The sequence below is a fragment of the Physcomitrium patens genome, chromosome 2 (genome assembly GCF_059467195.1).
Source record: "Physcomitrium patens ecotype Gransden chromosome 2, ASM5946719v1, whole genome shotgun sequence".
NCBI classification, from domain to species: Eukaryota; Viridiplantae; Streptophyta; class Bryopsida; order Funariales; family Funariaceae; genus Physcomitrium; species Physcomitrium patens.
The window spans coordinates 26,035,577-26,055,352 of NC_143411.1; the positions used below are offsets into that span (position 1 = coordinate 26,035,577).

At 32.5% G+C, this 19,776-nt stretch overlaps 1 protein-coding gene across 2 annotated transcripts; it reads left to right on the forward strand.

Moving 5' to 3' along the window:
• The first annotated feature begins 13,280 nt into the window (after positions 1–13,280).
• Positions 13,281–19,564, forward strand: LOC112294074 (histone acetyltransferase of the MYST family 1). 2 transcript variants are annotated; one of them, XM_024544214.3, is made up of 15 exons: positions 13,281–13,605; positions 14,472–14,589; positions 14,760–14,828; positions 14,996–15,234; positions 15,431–15,508; positions 15,914–15,948; positions 16,274–16,379; positions 16,592–16,792; positions 17,144–17,272; positions 17,509–17,602; positions 17,752–17,819; positions 18,147–18,218; positions 18,357–18,427; positions 18,675–18,735; positions 19,062–19,564. In XM_024544214.3, exons 1-15 carry the CDS (start codon positions 13,486–13,488, stop codon positions 19,149–19,151), a joined length of 1,551 nt encoding a protein of 516 aa, XP_024399982.1. In that variant the 5' UTR covers positions 13,281–13,485; the 3' UTR covers positions 19,152–19,564. The 2 variants fall into 2 exon arrangements, 1 of the variants encoding a protein (XP_024399982.1); XR_002973219.3 differs by having other exon boundaries at positions 13,364–13,605; positions 18,344–18,427.
• Positions 19,565–19,776: the final 212 nt, after the last annotated feature.

Below are 19,776 nucleotides of genomic sequence, written 5' to 3' on the forward strand. Positions count from 1 at the left end.
TATTGTGGCTAAAAAAGTATAATCCTCTAATAGATTAGATATTTTATAAACTTAATTTTTTTAGAAAATTATTAAGAGTTTTGTGAAAAGCCATGAATCTAGTATAGTTAAATCTATATTTGCAGATACAAAAGCTTTCTTGTATGTTACAAAAGAAAGATTGCCTCTTATTATTCATGCTATATCCATTTTTAATGATAAAAAGTCTTCAACTAGTATTCTAAGTTAATATCAAGATTTTAAAGATATTTTTGAAAAGAATAATGTACATATTTTCTCACATCATCGCTTATATGATAGTTCAATCAACCTTAAAGAGGGAAGTCAGCTACCATTTAGTCCAATCTATAGTTTATTACAAAATGAGTTGACTAAACTCAAGAAGTACATTGATGAGAACTTGGCCAAAAATTTCATATGCTGTTTAAAATTCCATGCTAGAACAGTTGCTTTATTTGTGAAGAAAAAAGATGGATCACTGCAAATGTATGTAGATTATTAAAGATTCAACAAGATTACGATCGAGAATAGGTGCCTTTTAGTTTTAATATGTGGACTTCTTGATCAACTAAATCAAGCTGAGATCTATACAAAAATAGACCTACAAGAAGCATACAACTTGATTCATATTAAAGAAGGAGATGAATAGAAGATTACATTTTGAACAAGGTATAGATACTTTGAATATAATGTCATGCCTTTTGGACTCACGAATGTATCAATTATATTTCAACATCTTATGAATGATATTTTTTGTAAGTTTTTAGATGATTTTTTTATCTATTTTTAAATGATATTTTAATCTATTATAAAAATACAAAACAGCATGATGTTCATATTTGTTGTGTGTTATAAAAACTTAGAGATGCAAGATTATATGCCAAGTTGAAAAAATGTGTATTCTATACTATTCAAGTTGACTTCTTAAGATATATCATTTCCAACAAAGGACTTATGATGGATCTGAAGAAGGTTCGAATTATTATAGATTGGAAGATTTTAAGAATAATAAGAGATATGTAATATTTTTTGAGCTTTGTTAATTATTATCGAATCTTTATTAATTTTTTTTTTCAAATAGTGATTCCTCACATATGTCTTACATGCAAAGACAAAATTCATTAGAACAAAGAAATTGAAGCATCTTTTGAAGCTTTAAAGTTGGCATTTATTTTTACACCAATCTTGTATCTTGTCGAGTTTTCAAATGTGTTTTTTTTTTATAGAAATAGATACACCAAATTTTATTATAGATGTTGTTTTATCATAATTAGAAAAAGATGACAAATTATACTTAATAATTTTCTATTTTAAGAAATTTTCAAAAGTCAAGGTTAAGTATGAGATCCTCAATAAAGGATTTCTTGTAATCATGGATTTTTTTGAAGAATGGCATCATTTTTTAGAAGGCACTTTTAATCCAGTCACCATATATACACGTTACAAAAATCTTGAGTATTTCATATCAACATGCATTTTGAATCATTGCCAAGCTTGTTGGAGCATGTCTTTATTAAGATTTGAGTTTAATATTACTTATTTACTAAGAAAATAATAAGATTTGTCCAATGTCTTTTGTAGACATTCTTATCTTATACCAAAAGAAGGAGATTCAGCTTTTAATCAATAAAAGACAATATTATTGAAGCCAAAAAAATTTCATCTTTGAATAGTTAAATCAATATTAATTGTTGATTCAACTTTCTTAAGAAAATCCAATCGAGCATGTCCTTTGATCTTCTTGTTCATGATATCAAGAATTATTCTTCTAAGTCTCATGATACTTCAAAGTTTGAGTTCAAGAACAACCTAATTTATTTTGAAGGATACCTATATGTTCTAGAAGAAGAAGAATATTTACGTTGTCGTATTGTAACACGAGTATACTGTGAAAATATAAAGAAAGAGGACTTTTATTAATGTTCAGTTACCTCGAATATTGGGAGCAACGACCAATTCCAGTACAAATACTGAGAGGCTAGGTTCAGTCACCCCGTTACAGTCAGCCGGGGCATACTGAAATGCTCCGTTCGATTCCAATAACGGGAGTCAGCAAGAAAGGAAAGGACCAATTCACACGACGGGTGAGCCTGGTTTGAAGAGCCAATTGGATCCAATTTTAAGAATCCAATCTGGGTCCTCTTACCCAATATGAGACCTGAATTGGTCAGGCAACCCAATGCAGTCTAATTACGAGAAAATCCAGGTCTTACTAAGGGCCTCAGCGAATCTGACGCAAAGGACTAATTTGATCCAATTACGGGAACATCCGGGTCTTACTACTGGACTCTTAGCCAATATGAGACCTGAATTGGTCGGGCGACTCAATGTAGTCCCGATTACGGAGTTTCGATTTTGTTTCAGGCTGTCCTATTCTCTATGCTGTTTCAGGGAACGTTGTTTTCAGTAAAAGGATCTCTTAAAGGTAAAAACGAAGGAGAAAGCTCTGACGGAGAGCCAATTCTGGATCCAAGACGGAAGGAGCCAATTCCGGATCCAAGACGGAAGATTGAAGAAATTCAGAGGCTAGGGTTTGAAAGAGAGGAGAATTAGGGTTAAAGGGGAGGAAGGTTAGGAAATAAGGGGGTTTTTTTCAGATCGGGTTTTTTGGATCGAAGAGCTAGCTTCAAGCTCTTTTTTCAAGGTCACTAGTTTGGTTTCATTAGGGTTTGTGAGGGGAGAGCAATCGCTGCTCAAAGTCAGTGTTTATTTTGGTGTTTCGGATTTTATATAAAATATTGATGGTTTGCATTCTCAATCGATTTGTGCAAGTCGTGTAGCATCTATGGATCAAAATTTGGTATTGTCTAGATAGTTGGGTGTGCTAAGTGTATACAAAAATTTGTGTTAATCTAATGATGCAATCAGGAGATATCTGGATTTTAGTACAAAAGGTTGTCGAAAGTTGGCAGTCTATGGTTGGATAGGGTTTCTGTGATATCTGAAGATCTACTGGTTGGATCGACGTAATTTTTGGCTTGGTAATAGAAGATTTGGAGATCAAGCGGCTATTCAATTTTGAGCTGGAGTTAACGGTTGACAAAGGAGAAATCACTTCTGGAGTTTCTACATCAAATTTCAAGGTTGCGGCCGAGTGTCATCAATGCGGTTTTTGGGCATTTTCTTGCAATCTGTAAGTTGGGTTGGGCTGAAATTTTCTGAGCATATAGAAGGCTTATACTGGTATTTGGGTGCAAAATTTCACACTAAGTGGATGGTTGGATCAAAAGTTAGAGCTTGTCAAAGCTCACTGGCTAGGATTAGGGCTTGTTAAAAAAAACAAAAACAACTTAATTATAAAAGAAATAAAGCAATTGGAATATTGTATGGTTAAAATGACTATGAGGAGTGTTTTTAAATACTTAGAAATTGATATTTCAATTATATTCTTCATACATGGATAAAATCTATTAGGTTTTTTTTGTTATTTGCAAAAACAACTATACTTTCCACACCCAAATACCCAGTGTATTCTCAAACAAGACAACACGTAATACGACAACGTGTTCTTTAATCACATCACGACTTTCTAACAATATGACATTTTGGATACAATAAGACTTTGGAGCTTATATCTAGAGATTTTTGGTCGCCACAAATGTAGAAGGTTGTAAAAGACTTTGTTCAATTATATGACATTTGTTTAAGGTCAAAAACTCCTTGTCATCAACATTATAGACTTCTTCAGCCATTACCTATTCCAAAATAACCTTGGTCTTTTGTTTTTATGGATTTTATTACAAATATTGTAATCTCAAGTTTGTGTAATTTTATATTTGTGATAGTAGATTATTTTACTAAAATAACATATTTTATATCTTATATAAAATCTGTTTTAAGTGAAGAAATTATCAAGCTTTTTTTTGACAATATCTATCAATATCATGGATTTTCAAAAGATATTATATTAGATAGAGGGACTCAATTTATATCAAGATTTTAAAGAATTCTTTTTAAAATTCTAAACGTGGATATAAAGCTTTCTTCGACCTTTCATCCTTAAATTGATAGACATACAGAGTCTGTAAACTAAGTGTTGGACCAATATTTAAGATGTACTATCAATTATCTATAAGATAATTAGACAACCTTCTTATCATTGGCAGAGTTTGCTTATAATAATATGATGCATTCTCCTATGCAACAAACACCTTTTTTTACTAATTATGGTTATCATCTATTACTTGATACTTTTGACTTTTCAAAAATTCATAATCCTATTGTAAAATATTTGGCAAATTATTTGTCAAAGCTACATATAATAATGAAGATAGAATTAAAGAAAGCTCAAAAATGACAAAAGATCAATATGGATGCCTATCAAAAAGGACAATCATAATTCAATATAGATCACAAGATATGATTACTTCATCGTAACATCAACACTACTTGTTCTTATAATAAGTTGAATTATCATAGATTTGGATTTTTTCCTATTTGTAGACAAATCAATTCAATTGTTTATCAATTACATCTACTAGAATCAATAAAGATCTATCCTATATTCCACATGTCTCTTCTTCAACCATACAAGACTATGAACATACCAAAAAGAAGACAAATCCCACCTCCTTCTATAGAAGTGAAAAATAATAAAAAAATTAAAATAGAAGAAGTTCTAGATTCAAAGCGGTGCCAAAATAAATTAAAATGTCTTGTCCATTGGCACAAATATGACATTAGTAAATGCACATGAGAACATATAAAAAAACTTATGAATGGAACAAAGGTGGTGGAGATTTTTTATCAACAACATCTATCAAAATCAACATAAAGAATAGTAAGTCTTTGTCATAAAAGAAATAAGGACCAGAAAAGATTAAATTCTATCTTCTATCTATCATAGATATACAATTGAAGAAGATTTGAGAAGGTTCTAAGAGATTCTAGAAGGTTCTCAGAAGATTTTTGTAGATCCTAGAAGGTTCCAATAGATTCTAAAAAGATTCTAGTAAGTTTTAATAGATTCTAAAAAAATTCTAGAAGATCTTAGGAAATCTTGAAAGATTTTAGGAGGCTTTAGATGATTTAGGAAGTTGTTAAAGAAGGATCTTAGGCTTGTTTTATTTCCAAGCTTCATGGAAACTTTTCAAGAAGCTTCGTAAGATCTAATATATATAGAAATTGAGGTTGAGGAGATTCTACACCTCAACAACTTACTTCTTATAGTCTAGCCATGACCTTCTTGCCTTATATTCAATTATTATTCTAATGTTAAGCTAATTCTATTTCTTGATCTTCAATTCTTGTCTTATATACAGTTCTTAATAGTTCGTCGAGACTGCCATAAAATAATATTAAAAGAATAATCTTTCTTAGTAGAGAATAGATTATCCTTCTTCTTAGAAGTACTGTAGCATTCTAGAGGTTGCGGATTACCTTCTTCTAGAGTAATATTGTTCTTTTTTTAATATTCTTTTGGTTTTTTATTTTTTATTTTTTATTTTTTAGATCAAGTTTTTTTTCCTTTAAATACGTGTGTTTTTCTGATTTTTTATGATAAAAGATAGAAAAGTCAATATGACACACTTCAAAGAGATTAAGTTAGATTTTATTATTAATGCTCTTATTTTATTGAAGATTAAAATAGAGACTTTGTTGAAGTAGAATGAAGAACTACATATGATCATACATAATGATCAAAGAGTCGGAGTGCCTCAACCATCACATCAAATGGCAATTAAGGTTCCAAATTCTCAAATGATTATATCTACTTCAATAAACATGAGAGATGTATCGACTCAAGGCAATGATATAACAACAATAATAACAAAAGAACCAAAGATTAGCCTTTTGAAAAAGTTTGATGGCACCTCTCAAAATTTTATGGCTTTGTAAACTAAGTACAATTAATTACCTTGCTTCAATCTCAACGATATTCCACTGAAGCATCTTGTGTTGCTTTAGTTGGAACCTTGTTTTTAACTCAAGCTTTATCTTGATTTATTCCACTATTTGAAAAGAATTTTTCTATATTGCACAATTTTGAAGCATTTTTGATAGCAATTGTAGAAGCATTTAGTGAACATGATAAGGTTCATTCTTTAATAACTAAAATTTGAAGCCTTCAACAAAGAATACGTTCAATATCAACGTATGCCTAAATTTTTTGATAATTAGTATGTGATATAAATTGGAAAAAAGATGCGTTGATGAGCCAATTTCATTGGAGATTAAGAGACAATATCAAGGACTTATTGTTATCTATACTAGATTTTCAAACATTCAATGAAACCATTAGTCAAGTTATGAAGTGCAATAACCATTTATTTCAATGATAATAAGATAAATGTTCTTCAATTATGCCACATGTATATATCAATTATTTTGCAGCCTCTTCACCATCTAATTCTAATGAGTATTTGAAAGTAAAAGATTTATAGATTGATGCAGTTTGCTTCAAATATCTTTCTAAACAAGAAAAAAAGCATCGAAGGGAACTTGGCCTATGCTTATATTGTAAAAAATATAGCCACAAGGTTGATAATTGCTCAGAGAAATGCCAACGTATATATTGAATGAGGAGTGCAACTACATCATTAAAAGCTTTGTAGGAAAATGAGAGTGCTTAGCTATAATAAGGACCATGCAACTAGATTCTTTACTATCACAAACCAAAAAAAGTCTTATACTCTCTCTTAGTCCTTCTCGTTCTTTTACTATACTTTTATAGTTAGGAGTCACAAAATTAGAGTGTCATGCATTACTTGACTTGAAAGCCTTTGCATGTTTTATTGAAGAAGAATTTTTTAGATCATACAAAATCTACATGGTCAAAAAATCCAAAGTTGTATATATAGAAGTAATAGATGATCGACCTTTATCCTTTGGAGATATTAGTCATGAGATGATTCCATTAGAAATAAACGTAAACAACCATAGTAGCCAAGTAGTATTTAACGTCATTAGATTATTATCAAGTCCAATCATTTTAGGACTCTCATGGCTTAAAAAATACAATCTATACATAGATTAGGTATTCCAAAAGATAGAATTTCTTGTAGTAGATTATAGAACCTCCAAATCTATAAAAAAGCTTCTAATACCTAACAAACCAAAACTTAAATAATATTTATTTATTAGAGCTAGAGCATTTCTGAAGGCAGTCAAATAAGGCACTACATTTATTGTCTACACAAATCCATGATTGGAACTTATAGTTGCTACAACAACAATTCCAGAGGTATATAAGGATTTTGTAGATATATTTGAAAACTAAAATGCACACATCCTACCAAAGCATTGCCCTTACAATTAAGCAATTGACCTTTAAGAAGGTGCTCAACCACTATTTGGATCCATCAACAATTTATCTCAAAATGAAATTGCAACTTTAAAAGAGTATATTGATGAAAATCTCAATAAGAATTTTATTCGACATTCCAAGTTGCTAATTGATACTCTGATATTATTTGTAAAGAAAAAAGATGGATCTTTACGGATGTGTGTTGATTATTGCAGTCTCAATAAAATCACGGTAAAGAATCAATATCCATTGCTATTGATATCATGACTTTTTGATCAACTTAGTCAAGCAAAGATCTTTACAAAGATTGATCTATGAGGTGCATGTAACTTAGTACACATTAAGTAGGGAGATGAAAGGAAGACAATATTTCGCATCAAGTATGGACATTTTGAATACAATGTCATGCCTTTTGGACTTATTAATAGACCAATTATATTCCAATACTTAATGAATGACATATTTTGTAAGTATCTTGATGACTTTGATGTGATCTATTTGGATGATATTCTAATCTTTTTCAAGAATCTGGAAGACCATAAAAAATATTTCTTCCTTGTATTTGAAAAGCTATGAAGTGTTGGGCTATATAAAAAATTAGAGAAGTGTGTATTTCATGCATCTCAAGTTGAATTTTTTGGATATATTATTTCTAACAAAGGCCTTTTTATGGATCCAAAGAAGGTGCAAGCAATCATCAATTAAACAAAGCCAAAATTTGTATGTGATGTCCAATGTTTTTTTGAATTTGTAAACTTCTATAGGATTTTTGTTAGGATTTATTCCAAAATCACTATTCGGCTTATGCGATTGACTTACAAGGATAAGCTAGATTAGAGCCTCAAAGCAAAAAAAAAAAATTCAAAGCTTAAAAGATGCTTTCACAAAAACTCCAATTTTGATACATCCATATTTCAACAAGTACTACTTTATAGAGATTGATGCTTCAAACTTTGCATTGAGAGTGGGTCAAATAAATTTTTGAGCAATATTTGAAGTGTACCATCAACTATTAATAAGATGACTAAACTTCTTACTTGTTGTTGACAAAGTTTGCTTATAATAACAATTCCATGCATCTTTGTAATAAAAATTATTCTACTTAAACTAAAATCATTATCCAAAGTTGGATATTATAGAGCCTTCAAAGTCGGCAATTCCAATAGCACATGAGTTTACTATGAAGATGGCCAAACTTCAAGCAACTATAAAGACTCACCTACAAAGGGCTCAACAATGTTATAAGCTAATGGCAGATGAATTAAAGAAGGAACATCTTCCATTCCAAGTTGGTGACAAAGTGTGGTTTCTTGTACACAATATAAAAACCAATAAGTCATGTGATAAGTTGGACTACCAAAGTTTGAGACCATTTGTTATTCAGAAATAAATTAATAACATAACTTATCACTTAAAATTACCTTCATCCATAAAGATTCATCCAATCTTTTATATTTCACTTTGGGAAAGGTATAAAGAATCAAACATACCAAGTCAAAGACAACCACTACCTCTTATGGTTGAAATCAATGATCATGTTCAATTTAGAATAGAAGAGGTATTAGATTCAAGGATAAGATATGGAAGGCTTGAATATCTGGTCCATTGGCATGGATATGATATCAATGATTGTATGTAGGAACTAGTTGGCAACCTTATAAATGTACAAATCAAGGCTCAAAAGTTTCATTAATAACATCCATGTAGACCAAAAGTAACAAAATAAAAAACAGTAGTTTGAACTCGCCTCAGAATGACTCCTAGAAAGAGTGTTTGTAAGACAATTCCATAATGAAGATACTAAAGTTCATGCTAAGTTAGAAGTAAAAAGCTTGGGACACTATTGATGGCTACAAGGGCCTATGAACTATTTGCCTCATAAAAAACAATTGAAATATATAGGGGACACCATGTAACAAATCTTCAATTTCTTGCACATATACTAATTTGCAGCAACATTTCTTCTCGGAGACCTCAAAGTTAGAGGAGGAAGTGATGTCATGGACATACAACTAAAGAAGGTTTGAGAAGATTTTAGGAGGTTCTAAAAAGTTCTAAGATGATTCTTATAGATCCTAGAAGGTTCCAAAAGGTTCCAGAAGGTTCCAATAGATTCAAAGAAAGTTCTAGAAAGTCATAGGAGATCTTAGAAGCTTCTAGGAGGCTTTAGTTTAAGAAGTTGCCTATGTCTTAATGTAATTGCTTATAATATGTAAAAATTAGTTAAGACATATAATATATTTATAAATCTTGGTTTATGTTAGAATGATTAATAGATTAATTTAAAAAGAGTGGATATAAAAAAACTTTATTTTGAGTTTTATCTATTTTGATTATAGTATTTAAAAAAATTATAGGACCTAAATATTTAATATGAAGCCTTAAGAGGAGATTAGAGCCTAAAGAAGAAAATCTTAACTAGTAGGAGGCTTATTAGGAGGGATAAAAGTAAGGCATGGTTGAATGAAGGCCATGCCAAATGGTAAGGAATGGAGATCTTCATTCCTATTGATTGAAGGCCATGCCAAATGGGCTTCAAGGAGGCTACCTGAGGCCTTAATAGGGATTAGGATTTTTTTTTCAAAGTCATTTGAGCTTTCGAAGCTAGGATAAGTAATTTTAAGGATTTGGATACGGATTGGGTGAAAATTTTGTATGATTTGGAGTTTTAATGAAGGAGTTATTAATGCTCAAAGTTAAAGTGTCAATTTCATATCTACTGTCATTCTTTGGGGCATAACATACGTTTATGGAGAGCAACAAAAGATTGAAAACTAAGATTGGAGAGAATAATTTTTTGACAACACTTTTTATATAATATTTGATGAATTTAGAGTTTGGATGAAGAAGTTATAGATGGTAGAAGTCAGCTCATTCAAATCAAAGGGAACAAGTAAGTGATTTTCTTCATAGTAATAATTAGAGCCATATCTTGAGTTTCTGGACGAATTTTGGACTCAAACCTTCTAAAGAAGGTAGATTATTGTGTTAAAAAGCTATATATAAAAATTTTGTGGCATTTAGATCCTTAGTTTATAAAATATGAAGAAAATTACACACAGATGTATAAAACCTAAGATTTGAAGCTACTATTAGAATTTTGGTGATATCTTAAGATCTGCAATGAATTTGTAGTTGAAATTTGTTTTAATAGTTGTTAAAAGTATATTAGTACTTCATATAAAATTTGAGTGTGTTTAAATGGTCTGATTGAAAGATATGAGTTTTTGAAGTTCAAGAATAATATCACATAAGGATATTAAAGGATTTAGAGGTTTTATCATATTTTGGATATTTTTGGAAACTTAAGACTTACACATTTGGTGTAATAGTATCTAAAAGTATTATATATATATATATATATATATATATATATATATATATATATACTTGGTCTCCCTTATTTCAAGACTTGATTGAACAATTAATAGCTGTCAAGAGTCCAATGCTTTTTTGGGGCAAATTCTCTCTACCCCGACACTGAAAAAAGATCTTAGACTTGATTTGTTTTCAAGCTTCATGAAGACTTCTCAAGAAGCTTTCTAGGACCTAGTATATATATGAGTCAAGGCAGAGAGGATCCTCAGTCTTGACAATTCACTTCTTGTAGTTTAAACATGACCTTATTGTCTTGTATCCAATTATTATTCTAATATGGAGCTAATTCCATTTCTTGGTCTTGAATCCTTGTCTTATATATAGCTCTTAATACTATTCTTAATGGTAGTTTCTGTATAATTTTGGCATTAAGTAGATAGAGAACCAATAGCCAATGGTTTTAACTCAAAAGCCATCATTTGATGACTTATCCGATAAGACATTGTAATTATCACAACCTTTAAGATGACATAATAGGCATGAAGACCTACAAGAATAACATGTTTTTTTATAAAATAGATGGTGAAATACAACAAGTTTGGTATCACGACTTGGAAAAAGATTCTTGATGTTTGGTGATTTTATTGGAGGTAGGCATGACCTTGATAGTGTTACAAATGTTTTATTTGAAGGAAATTATGAAGGTTTTAACAATGATCAAATCACAAGGTGGTCTCTTTGTCTTCGAATTGGACATTACTAAGAGTTGAGAGGACCTATCAACTATCTTTAAAGAGATCAAAGATCAAAGTACGTGGCAAATACAATTTGTTGCATCTTAGACTTTCTCAACAAATGATCACAATTCCTTGTGGAATTCGTCCCCTAGAAGGAGAGATAATATCATGGATATATATCTATCATAAGTATTATCTAAATAATATGAATAGGTAGAATTGTATAAAAGTGGATTAATTTCATAATATATTCTAAAAAAGCTTCCTAAAAGCTTTTTAGACGTTTTTTTGACTTTACATATATTTGTAGTTGATTGATATGTTAGAAACTTGGTCAACAAGCTATCCATGTCTTATATATATTGATAGCTTATGGAACAAGCTAATTATGTGGCGGTCATATAGAAAACTTACCTTGCAAATCAAGATACATGTCATACAAAGTCAACACATTTGTGGAGGTCCTATAGAACGTCGCCTTATAGATCCTAGATAGATAGTATATATAGAGGCAAGAGTGAAGCCTTCTTCACTCTTGTCAATTCATTTTTTGTTTCTAGTTTAGTTTCAAAAGTCTCTAGTTTCTTTATCTTTTAGCAATATTCATTCCAATTTCTTTTTAATATACATACTTCTTTATTTTTAATTTTTTCACTTTTTTTTTATACAAAATTCCAAGTTTATGCATCTTCTTTCAATTTATGTCCTTGACAACAAATAATAATGAAAAAAAATATATAAATATTTAAGAAAAATATATAGTAGCATTTTACTTTTATATAAGAAAATATTAAAATAATCCATTATTTTACTAAATTGATACATCTTCTCATCACTATGATTAGAAAAAATAGATAATCTCTAAAAACCATGGTTATAATCATGATCATCATCTTAACTCCTCTCATTTACAATCCCGCCTCTTCCATTCTTAGCTTTCTTCATTTGGACTTTCTTCTCCGTCCATTCTCTTCCCTTCATTCCCAATTTTCATCTCTACCTTCCTTGTTTCCTACAATAAAGTGGATCAATTTAGTAAATAAATGGATCATTTTAATATTTTTTATGTATATATATATATATATATATATATATATAATTAAAAAATCATGATTATTCTTAGAATATTTATATATAATTTTATCTAAATTATTTTTTGAAATATTTATATTTAAAAATATGACATATTATTCATTCTCATATATGTATAATTATATCAGTATTAAAAACCATGTAATAAAAACTAAAAATTGATTCATAGCATAATTTTAGGATAAAAAATCTTCATGAATTATAGCCAATAATTATCAAATTAAATTAAATCAATCAATTCATCAATAAAAAATAAATTAAATTAAAAAATATAGTAATACTTATAGAATTCTTTAAATTTATTATTTATTTTGTATAATGATATAAATATTGAATTATGATTGTTCATTTATTAATCCAATTCTTATTATTATTGTAACCATCAAATCTATCATGTAAGTTTTATGACTTTTTTGTGGGATCAAATGCCAATCATAAATTCAAATAAGAATGAAATAATAAGAATAGATGGTTTAATTTTCAAATACAAGGAAAATATATCTTTAATCCACTATATATTTATTGTAAATTTATTCAAAGATAATTTAATATTTTTTTTAGAAAATATAAGAAATGATAGTTATGTTTGGTTCTATGAATCAAATTATGCAATGCAAACTAAAAATGTTATAATTAAATGGGATCAAAGGCATGAGAGTAATTAGATATATTTTTCATGGTCAGAAATTTTGTTCCCAAGATATCCTTGGCATTTCAACTTTGATTATTTATTTTTTAAAAAAATTAAGTCAAATTGTTGTCAATGTTAATTTTATTCTTGTTATTTGATAAGACTTCAAGGTCACATCCCCTACCACGGTCATCCAATAACTCTAGAGCTAAATAAACTTCACCAGGTCTACAGAATCTACCCAATTTGCTAGATCTACATACCCGTGCCTCCTATAATCGCGGTTCAGCAGAACAGAATTTTCACTATCTACATTCAAGCTGATCGTCATCTACGGCTATAGGTCCTAGGGTTTCGCAGAGATTTTGTTGGAAGTCTGAGCTTTGATTCTTTGCACGTTGTCATGAAATTGATTTGAGCAGAGGACTGAAGTTTGTGGAATTGAAGGAATTTACTACGCCATGGCGGAGGGCGGCAAACCCGACGAAGGCGATGGCGGTGCCAAATCGAACGGGATTGAGCAGGCAGGTGGTATTGTCGTTGTAGCTGGTCCATCGTATGTCGAGCTCGTTGAGTCTCAGGTACTCGCTTTCACAAATGTTTCAATCTGAGGAAATGTTGTGTTATATGTGCTTTTTGAGTGGTTGGAGATTAATTGGAATGTGAAAGTTTTTACATAGTTTTTTCTCACATTTTGCTAGGTTGAAGATCTCCTGTTAATTGCTTATTTTATTTAATCTTGGAAATGTCAATTGCTTCGATCTTGCAACTGTGTTGTAGTAAATTCGGTTTAACGACTCTTTTGAGAAGCAAATATGAGGTCTAGATTGTTGATTTGTGATATGAGTTGTCTCATACGATGTACTGCATGATTAGGAGTCTATTCTTTTGTAGTATACCTACATTGGTTATTAACTTGATCGTGCAATGCCGCGTACTTTTCCATTGGTGAAGTGGTTGTAAAGGTCCTGCTCACCGTGTGTTGAAGTGTTTGCTAAAGACATGATCAAGTATGAGAGAGAGAGAGTAAACATGAGTTGTTGATGACGTCTTTTGTATTTAAATTGTTTGGTGTGCTTGTCTTGATTCCTTGGCTCGTGGCTGTCCCTCTTCCTCGCTCTCTTGATGGCTCTCGCTGGTCATTAATCACGACTAGCAGAAACTTATGTGAACATCACGTTTAAAATAAAATAAATATATTTGATTTGAGTTTGAGATACTGGAGTTGTACATTTGAGTGCCCTGAGTATCTTAAGCTGCAGGGTCGGGTGTCGTTGAATATAGCCATTGTGGTCAATCAAATATCATGATTTTGTTCAGACTTGTCGATTTACTTTTGTTTTAACTAACGACCTTCACTCCTAAGCTGGGATTAGTCAGCGCCAGTTATGTCTTTGCTAAGATTGTGACCTAATCAACAGTTAATCCGGTTGTTTCATAATTTCAGGAGAAATCAGGTCAATCTGAGAAAGGGGAAGAAACAGCTGCTGAGGTAGATTCTGAGAAGACTAGTTTCGCTATTGGCGCACGGGTGGCATGTTTGTCAACCTGGGACAATCTGTATCGTATGTACTTTTTGCTTTCGCCACCACTTATTTTGCCTCTTACTAATCAAGTTCGTGTTTGAGAGCTTCAGTCTTTATGTATTGAGACATGTCCAAGTTATTTTTAAGGCATTTAGTAGAGGTTTGCACTTCAAGGAAACCATGTTAACTTTTTCGTTTCGTGGCCGCAGATTCGGCTGAAGTCGTGGATCGACGAGAGGCAAAAGCAGGGTTTGAATATTATGTTCACTATCTTGAGTGTGAGTACTTAATCACTTATATTCTCTACGTGTTGTTTCGTAAACAACGTACACACAATGTTCATCGTCACACATAATGTCTTGTTTTTAGGCTTTCTCGTAGAACAAGGTTTACATATCATCGTTTCGTATTTGTAACAGTGTAATTTCTATTTTTGCTGCTGCAGATAACAAGAGGTTAGATGAATGGTTACCTAGCACTCGTGTTGAGAAATGGAGACCGGACATTGTACCTCCTTTGAAATCGGCAATGGCCGAGAAACTGTCACCCTTGGTCATGCCAGCATTGCCTGGTCTAGTTGGCCCTGGAGCCGTAGATACACAAAGAGACACTCCAGGGACTGCAGATCGCAAGCTGACTCGTAACTTGAAAAGGCGTTATGATGAAATTCATAATGTTCCCAAGGTATATGACATTTTGCAGAAGAGACCAAGCATTTCCGGGACTTTAGTCTCAATGATTGAACATGGATTCAGTGTCTAAGTTATAGACGTCGGACGGTATTTTTTATCATTAGGATGTTCTCGTAAGTGTTTCAAGTTTAGGAAAGGCTCATTTGCAACCTCCTTGACTGAGTTTATGCAAGTAAATTGTCTTTCAGCCTATGGACGAGTTGGCACCACTTGATCAATCTTTAGAGAAAGAACATGAGGAGAAGACAAAAGTAAAAAATATCCAGGTAAACTATTTATAGTAAAAGAGTTGGTTTTATATGAGCTCACAGCTAGTTCCTCGACAAGCATGGGAAAGACGAATTTGAAGTTGAACGAATATCCAGACTATTCTTTGAATTTTTTTTTTTTTTTTTTTTTTTTTTTTTTGTGGCATTTTTTGGTTTTCCATCTAGCTCATTGTTTTCGTTTTGTAGCTTTGCAAGCGTTGAAATGTTGATCAAACTGTGCGGTTTTATACTTTCCTGTAAATCTATGACTTCACACACTGTAATGTATTTTTCAGGTTTTGTGTAAGTTACATGTTTCATTGGAAAGTCTTTATTAGAAGCTTTTGCTGATTGCTTTTCCTCGAATTTTCCTTAGGATCTGGAGGTGTGTGGTTTTTGGATCCTAAGTTCATGATTTGACAGGTAGTGGAGTTGGGCAAGTATGAGATTGATACCTGGTATGTATTTGCAAGTTTGCCTTAGTAGCCCTGGTTTTGCTTTAACTGGATACGTTACTTTGAAATCTGTTATGGCTCACATATGATAACAATGATAATAATAATAAGGCGTAGAACTACAAATGTATTAGAGCATTGCATGTGAATTTAGAATTGTGTTGGCAACCAAGAAAGCTTTATGATCATGGGCTTGTGCCGATTTTGCACAAGAAGTGTTTTGTATTGATGGGAGGTGTATTTATCTTAACCATTGAACATTGTGACTTAGGAGGGCTTCGTTATTTGCTCAGGTTGCGCGATTTGTACTAATGGTATGCGTTTGCAGGTATTATTCGCCCTATCCTGAAGAATACGCTCACGAACACAAGCTTTACATCTGTGAGTTCTGTCTGAAATACATGAAGAAGAAAAAGAGTGTTGAAAGGCACAAGGTACAGTAGCCTCTTTTTGGGTTGGTGTCATGTATTCACCATATTTTTGTTATATTTATTCTTTAATAGAACCTATTTCATCCTGTCATCCGCCTAAACTTTGTGGAACTTGAAAAGTGCTAGAATATTTAGAGTTATCATGATGAAAATACTGCTCACAAAGCTAGGCGTGAATTTGGCATTGACGTCCAAATTTTGTGTACTCTGTGCAGATAAAATGCGAGCTGAAACAACCTCCAGGAGATGATATTTATAAAATGACTGCACCCTTCCAGGAGAAACTCGCAAATGCTGAGGGGACTGTTGTGGAGGATATACCTACAACTACTGGGACTGATATGTCTCCGCATGGAAAGGCTCAGCAGCTCTCTATGTTTGAAGTCGATGGAAGAAAGAGCAAGATGTATTGTCAGGTAATCATGTTTTGTCTCCACGTGTTGAATGTTCTCTTTGTAACTACCTTCCCAAGCTCGTCTTCGATTTTAGATCAGTGTGCCTTCGACAGAAGAAGACATATAAAATGCAACGGAGGCCAGGTGGTAAACATGATTTATTCTGTCCAGGCGTGGCAATTTTTAGTGGTCACGATCCTACGGGGCCGAGTTGTAGTGATCGTCCGCAGTCTAAGTTCTTGTACCGTGTTGAAACTCTCATAGTTAAGTGGTACGTTGATTTCCAAATGTGAACGATGTTCACTTGTCATGTGGTTATATTTTACTGTCAATTCTGCATAATGTGTTGAATTTTACTTTTTATGAGTGCAGAATTTGTGTCTGCTGGCCAAGCTATTTCTAGACCATAAAACACTATATTACGATGTGGATTCATTCCTATTCTATATATTGACGGAGAACGATGCATTTGGAAGTCATCTGGTTGGTTATTTTTCCAAGGTATAGTGGATGATTTCACTTGACGCTTCTCTTGGAAAGTTGTCTGATTATGTGAGGGATATTTAACCTTTTCCATCTCAGAATGAACATGGATCCTTGGTACCCCCATTTTGCCTGAAAGTTTTGACGATATGTGCACCATGCCGTCCTTTTAATGTTTGAAGGTGAACTAGAAGTTTTCCCAGAAGTCACCGGATACTTCGATGGTTTCTAATGATCTAAAACTTGTTCAACAGGAAAAATACTCTGCAGAAGATTATAATTTAGCATGCATATTGACTTTACCTCCTTTTCAACGTAAAGGGTACGGGCGTTTTCTAATTTCTTTCGGTAAGGTTCTGTGTTGACCTTGTGCAACTGATGTTACCTTTATGTTTATTGATGCTTCATAATTGGAGTCCAGCTTTCTAAACACTCCAAGCATTTTAGGATCTGTCGCTTTTTTAACTTCTAAACACTTGAAAGATGTATTGCTGCAGCTTACGAATTATCTAAAAAAGAAGGCAAAGTTGGAACTCCAGAGCGTCCACTGTCAGATCTTGGCCAGGTTCAGTGCATTTGAACAGTAATCCTACTTAATTGTAGTAAAATTCTTGCGTGCGTGAAGCTTCAGTAACCTCTAATGGTCAAATGTTTTAAATGCGCCTTTCACGCTTTTTGATTCATGATGATGTCTTGGAAATAACGTAGCCTTGTGTTCTCTTCAAATTGTAAAAGCCTGTCAAGCCATATAGTAAATTGTTTGGCAGAGAGAATAGATGCCGCATATTTACATATGATCGTAGCCCTCCAAAGTTCATGATCTGACTTGTTGCCCAAGGTGCGTATTGAGTAGATAGGGTTGGTACTTATCTTATGTTTTGAATCTTCTCAGGTGAGTTTTAGGAGTTATTGGACTCGTGTACTATTAGAAATTCTCCGTGATCACCACAATGTCTCCATTAAGGTAAAGTTAAATCTTGAAGCTGAAGATGTCCGACTTAACATCCAATTGATTGCTGAAGTGCAAGGAGTTGGATGGCTTTCAAGATGTAATTCTTTTTTGATTATTTCTAGCTTTTGAGCTTGTAGTTTGGAGCCGCAGGACCTCACTGCTATGACTTCCATACGATATGAAGACGTCGTCACCACCTTGCAGACTTTGAACTTGATCAAGTGAGTTTTTAATTTAGACAAATTTGGAAAACTGCATTATGATTTTGGTGAATTATCACTTGAAAGTCATTTAGTCAAACCACCTGCATCGCTTGCCAGTATGCCAATATTCAGCTTCCAAATGGTTTTGATTGTACTTCTCGAATTCACTGAAGTCCTCCCTCGTCTGCTTTGAGGTCAGATTTTGGTGTGCTTCATATTCGATGTTTATTAGAGTTGGATCGCTGACATGTGATATTGCTGTTAGGTACTGGAAAGGACAATATATTATTTCTGTCACTGCTAAGCATATCGATGAACACCTTAAGGTATTTTATTGTCTGTTATGTCTTCGAACTTCCTGGATTTGAAGGTCATGCTATTTGCAAATAGTTCGTGTCCTCTGAACCACTGGCAGTTTTGCACGAGCTGATGGCATATTGAAGTATAAGTACCATTATTTGTGTGGCTAGTGAAAAGTCTTCAGTGAATTGTTACGTCATAGATATCGATTGTCATGCCAACGGTGTATAAAACTCGCATTATGATATGCATGAAATTGTGTATTCTTTATGCTAAAGTTAAAAGAATGATCATGGATTGCATTTCTCACGCAACTTTCACTGACCTCTTCGTGTGAATACTGTGAACACAGACTCTGAGCTCACAGCCAAACTGGTCAATCGATGCAAGCAAAATTCAATGGACCCCAGGAATCACTCCTCCCATACGACGGCCGAAGTAGATCTTACAATCGACATCAGGATTCTGCTCACGCCAGCCTTTATAAATACTTTTTTAAAGTGCTGAGCTCATGGTACTGAAGTTGCAATCCATTGGTCGACAATGTGGGTGGAAAAGTTTTTGTCCTCTTCCTTGGTCCACCTCATGGCGCCAAAGCCACATCATCAATATTGTGGTTATCCTCATGCATGATTTAAGGATCTTTTATGTCCTTCGTTGCCAAACGATAATTGTGGCTCATAAGGATTCACCAAACTCGCCAAGATCTTGAAGGTTTATTATGACTATTATTGTTATGTTTGAAGCATTATTTTTGGCAAGTGATCTCGCAATTAACTTGTAACTTCAAGGATTATGTTGAGCATTACCTGAAAGCTCATAAAATAAAATAAAAAATTGAAAGAGTTTTCAAAATGTACGTATCAACTGCTCAAAGATTCTCTTACATGTCGATAGTGGTAACAAACGACCTCACAAATGTTACAGAAATATCTGCCACCTCACTAAGGTATCTTACTTCTACATACTTAAAAGTACATTATGTAACAGTTTGTATTTCTAAAACCAAAAGTCTCAATTACTACTTAGTACTATGTTTTGAAAGAGGAATTAGTTTCTAAACTAAT

Excerpts from the sequence above, each read along its gene's own strand:
- LOC112294074 (XM_024544214.3), top strand. The coding sequence starts at position 13,486 with ATGGCGGAGGGCGGCAAACCCGACGAAGGCGATGGCGGTGCCAAATCG. Across the intron at positions 14,829-14,995 it reads TTATGTTCACTATCTTGAGT|ATAACAAGAGGTTAGATGAA; the intron begins GTGAGTACTTAA and ends TTGCTGCTGCAG. Across the intron at positions 16,793-17,143 it reads AGAGCAAGATGTATTGTCAG|AATTTGTGTCTGCTGGCCAA; the intron begins GTAATCATGTTT and ends TTATGAGTGCAG.